Below are 4800 nucleotides of genomic sequence, written 5' to 3' on the forward strand. Positions count from 1 at the left end.
TCGAGGAGATCCTACGATGCGCGATGCTAGATGTGATTGCGCAACATTTCCACCCATTGATCCTAACACTACAACCCCGTGTGACTTAGTGCTAAGGGTGAGCATGCATGTGCTCACTCAAATATACAGCATGTACAAAAGGGTAGGTTTGAAAGGGGACTTGAACCTTCCATAGTTTGTGTTGGAACTTGGTGGGGAAGGACGTTGCCATTTAATGAAGTGGCGACGCCAGGCTTCTGGCCTAGAACGTCACTTGATCACTGTCGTGCGTTTTGCTGCTCCAAGTAGACTTTCTTTCTATTCGCTCGCCTCGAGTTTACATTACACACTACCGAAACTTTATCCGCTAGAGACGGTGATTGGCGTGCTGTATGCACTGGATGGTATGGGCTTCAACTCTAAGCCTTGCATTTTGGGCTTTGCATGGCTATGGCTGGTGGGCTTCTCTCTCCACCTTCTAACTCCTTGACGAGGATGGTGGTTGCCTCTCGTACTCACAAGAGTCCTTTCATGTCACTGCTCTTACCGCTTTTCCTCCTCTTCTTCTTCTTATTCAACAAATCTTATGTTAATGCGGATTTAGCTTCTGATGCATTGGCGCTCTTAGACTTCAAAAACAAGACCATAGGTGGTTCCAAAGCCCTTGCTTCCTGGAACACATCGTCTCTCTCCACCGTCTGCTCATCTTGGGAGGGGGTGATCTGCACAAATAATTCTCAGCCAAGGGTATCCTCCCTAAGGTTACCTGGTAAATCATTGTATGGACCCATTGCTGCTGGCACCTTAGGAAAGCTTCATGCTCTCGATACATTAAGCTTGAGATCGAACAGGCTCTCGGGCGGCTTCCCCTCAGATTTCTCCAACTTATCTTCTCTTAGAAAGCTTTATTTGGAGAGAAATGGCTTCTCCGGTTCTCTGCCTTCCAACTTCTCTTATTGGCCCCTCTTATCTCAGCTGGACTTATCGTTCAACAGCATCAACGGCTCTATCCCAGCTTCACTGGGAAACCTCACCCATCTCAAGTCTCTCTATTTACAGAACAACTCTCTATCTGGGGCAATCCCACCATTGGATATAGCTTCTTTGGAGAACTTTGATGTCTCCAACAATGAGCTGAATGGGTCTGTTCCAGAAACGCTCTCAAGGTTTTCTCCTAGCAGGTTTGCGGGTAACGTGAACCTATGCGGGTCACCATTGGGTGGATGCATTAGCGGTCCAATGCAAGCTTCACATAACAAGTCTAGGAAGCTCAGCACAAGGGCAATTGTGGGCATTGTGTGCGGAGCCGTTGCTTTGTTTCTACTACTCCTCTGTTTGCCGTGCATTTATCTTCTTTGCAGAAGGAGAGGGGAGCAAGGAAGGGGAAGTGTTAACTCAATTAGTGAAGGGGATACAAGAGAAGGGGCCACAGCTGCGTCTGATGAGACCAAGAGAGAGTCCTCTGCGGCTTCAACGATGGGAACCAAAGAGGCAGATGAGAGAAACAAGCTGGTGTTTATTGACAACAAGAAGCTCTTTGATTTAGAAGACCTGTTGAGAGCGTCTGCAGAGGTGCTGGGCAAGGGGACTCTTGGAACTGCCTACAAAGCTGTGCTTGAGGATGGGCTGATTGTGGCCGTGAAGCGGTTGCGTGAAGTTGAGGAGAAAAGGAGAGATGAGTACCGGCACTGCATAGAGATGATGGGCAGCCTCATGCACGAGAACCTTGTGCCCTTGAGAGCTCACTACTTTGACAAAGAGGAGAACTTGCTCGTATACGACTTCATGCAGAACGGCAGCTTATCGGCCTTGCTTCATGGTAAGTGGTAGGCTGCTGTTGCTGATCTTATCGTACTTCGTTTCGCGTCTAGTTTCATTTCCATCTGCTATATTTGTGAGAGTCGATTACCACCAGCGGGCCTTTATCAGTCACGTTGAGATTAGCATTAATCCGCGCGGTCACTTGAGATTAGGATTAATCTGTTTAATTTGGATGTGGGCAGGCAGCAGAGGAGGAGGAGGCTACAACCCCCTGGACTGGGACGCAAGGGTAAGGATAGCGCTGACGGCAGCAAGGGGGCTGGCCTACCTGCACAGCCGTCAATTCGTGCACGGAAACGTCAAGTCATCTAACGTGCTGCTCAAGAGCAACTTGGAGGCCTGCTTTGTGGACTACGGCCTCGCCCAAATGGTCTCATTTACACCAGGCTCTCACAAGTCAGCAGGCTACCAGGCTCCCGAGGTCACAGACCCCAGGAGGGTCACGGAGAAGGGGGACGTTTTCAGCTTTGGGGTGCTCCTTCTAGAGCTTCTTACAGGGAAGCCCCCCCTTGTTAATACTCATACAGCATTACCATCATCATCATCTGCTGCTGCTGCTGTTACTCCTATCAGCAATAATGAAAATGCAGTTGATTTGCCCAGATGGGTGCAATCTGTGGTGAGAGAGGAGTGGACTGCTGAAGTTTTTGATCCTCTGCTGTTGCAATCCAGCCATGGTATCAATGAAGAGGAGATGGTTCAGCTCCTGCAAGTGGCCATACCGTGTGTTGCCCCTTCCCCCGACCAGAGACCATCCATGGCCGAGGCCGTCCGAATGATTGAGAACCTTCGCAAGATGACCGATGATGACAAGTCCTCCGATTCCTACACTGAGCAGTATCCGGGAAGAAGCACCGTTGAAAATCCATGACAGTTTGGTCTCTTTACATGCCAAAAACCCTCCAATGTTCATCCACAAACCAAAAACTCTCCGGTGTCTCATCCCAACACTGTATGTCTAAGTACATCTTAAGCAATCCCTTTCTAGAATGTGCAATCAACGGTCAATGTGACACAATCTCTGTGTCTAAGTCTAAGTACCTCTTCAGTAACCCCTCTCTAGAATGTGCAATCAACGGTCAATGTGACACAATCTCTATGTACTCTATAAGGATCTAATCATGTTAAAACTAGTGTTGGCAGAAAACATTTTTCCCAACAATTCAAAAAACCTTCAACCTCAAATTTTTGTAGGTTTTTTTCTAAATTTTAAAGGTTTTTTTAGCAAAATTATAACTAAAATCCCTTTAAATTTGTAGGTTTTTGTGAATTGTTATTTTGAAATTTGAAAGTTATTTTTCAAAATTTGCCATTCACCTAACACTAAACCTCGATTTTTCGTGAACACTGGTTAAAACACCTGCAAAGTAAACCGCTGCTTCCAATAGTGTATAGTGGAAGTCCCACCCATCCAACAATGCCATCACCACTTTGTCGAGAGGACCCCAAATGATTGTGATCTCTATATATGTGCTTTATGTTTTTTCCCTTTCTTGATTCCTTGTGAAGGACCCATTTTTGAAAATCTACCCTAATTGGGACTCTTACTCTTGAGAACATTTACTTATCATCTCGCAGGGATTTTGAAATGACTTCTTTAGTGTGCTATACGCATTACTGTGGATGTATGGAAAGAGATTTACCTCCAAGGTTTTGTGGATGTATGGAAAGAGATTTGCTTCTAAGGTTTTCGTAGCGTAACAATGTTCGTATGCAAAAAATAAGCCCCCCTTTAGTTAACTTCCTCCTTTTTTTGCCCTAACAATAAAAGTAGTTTTAAAATAGTCTTGACTCTTGAGCCCTAGATAATGAACAATTAACCTTTTTGAACACCCTCTAAAATTTGGGAGTACTGGAGTTTTCTTCCCATCCCCTACTTTCTTTTCTCCCTTTTGTCAATTCATTTAAATAGCTTCTACTTGGCCCTTTATACAATAATGCAAATATGAGGCTAGTTTTATAGGTCTACTTTCTTACAACATTTTCATGCATAAGAAAGGCTAAGAATATGGAGGTTAATATATCACTTTAGATGTATGTAAATATGAGCTACCCAACACCCAATACCAACATGACAAAGCAAACCCTCAAATCTGAAGGGTAAGAAGAGGGCCCCAAATTTCATTTGAAGGGCTCATATGAAACTTGCATTTTCTCATAAAGAAATTAGAAATGAGGACTACTAAGTTTCCCCCAAGATTATTTTTGAGGGCAATTTTCTCATAAAGAAATTAGAAATGAGGACTACTAAGTTTCCCCCAAGATTATTTTTGAGGGCAATTTTCTCATAAAGAAATTAGAAATGAGGACTACTAAGTTTCCCCCAAGATTATTTTTGAGGGCAATTTTATTCCACCCTTCTTCTGAAGACTTATGGCAACCTTCAAATTCTCGGCCTACTAAAGCATTGTATTATTTTCTTACACCAACCCAAGATTAAAAAATCAAGTGTTTTGTGTATTGAGACAAGAAACTCCATCTTGTGCTCATATCATGCACCATAATTAGCATTTTAAAGAAAAGTAGTTTTGCAAATTGCATGCTTCTTAGTGCAATGGCATGGTTACTAAAGTTATGGATGCAAGCATGCTAAAAAATGGGACGTCGTGCTCTCAAGCATTAGTTTACTCTCGTGCATGGTGGCTCATGCATTTGATAAACTTTAGTGTAGCCCACCGTAGCGCATAATTAAAATTGAGATGATTCCAACCGTGGTCTCTCTAGCCCCCTTTTTTCTTGCATCTATACTATCTCTTACATGACTTGTGCCGCCATCTACGTGTCAACTTCTTTTGCGCATGCGCCGCTTTCTCTTCTCTGGGGGCCACCATGTCCACGCCACCTCTTACATGCTCTGCTAGACTGCCACCACGTCCACGCCGCCCCTATTCGATGTTGGGCGGTCGATTGCAGAGGTTGCAGGTGTTGCAGCTCCCAGGTTGTAGGTCGCTGCTCCTATTCGACTTCATGGTGTTTTGGTACTCTCCCCTCCATGCCTCC

At 44.5% G+C, this 4800-nt stretch overlaps 1 protein-coding gene across 1 annotated transcript; it reads left to right on the forward strand.

The window, feature by feature from the left end:
- The first annotated feature begins 269 nt into the window (after nucleotides 1-269).
- On the forward strand, nucleotides 270-2826 carry LOC147610599 (putative inactive receptor kinase At2g26730). Its single transcript, XM_086786162.1, has 2 exons — nucleotides 270-1798; nucleotides 1983-2826. Exons 1-2 carry the CDS (start codon nucleotides 424-426, stop codon nucleotides 2669-2671), a joined length of 2064 nt encoding a protein of 687 aa, XP_086642288.1. The 5' UTR covers nucleotides 270-423; the 3' UTR covers nucleotides 2672-2826.
- Nucleotides 2827-4800: the final 1974 nt, after the last annotated feature.

This window comes from Cibotium barometz, chromosome 49 (assembly GCF_041138505.1).
Source record: "Cibotium barometz isolate CiBa-2024 chromosome 49, ASM4113850v1, whole genome shotgun sequence".
NCBI lineage: Eukaryota > Viridiplantae > Streptophyta > Polypodiopsida > Cyatheales > Cibotiaceae > Cibotium > Cibotium barometz.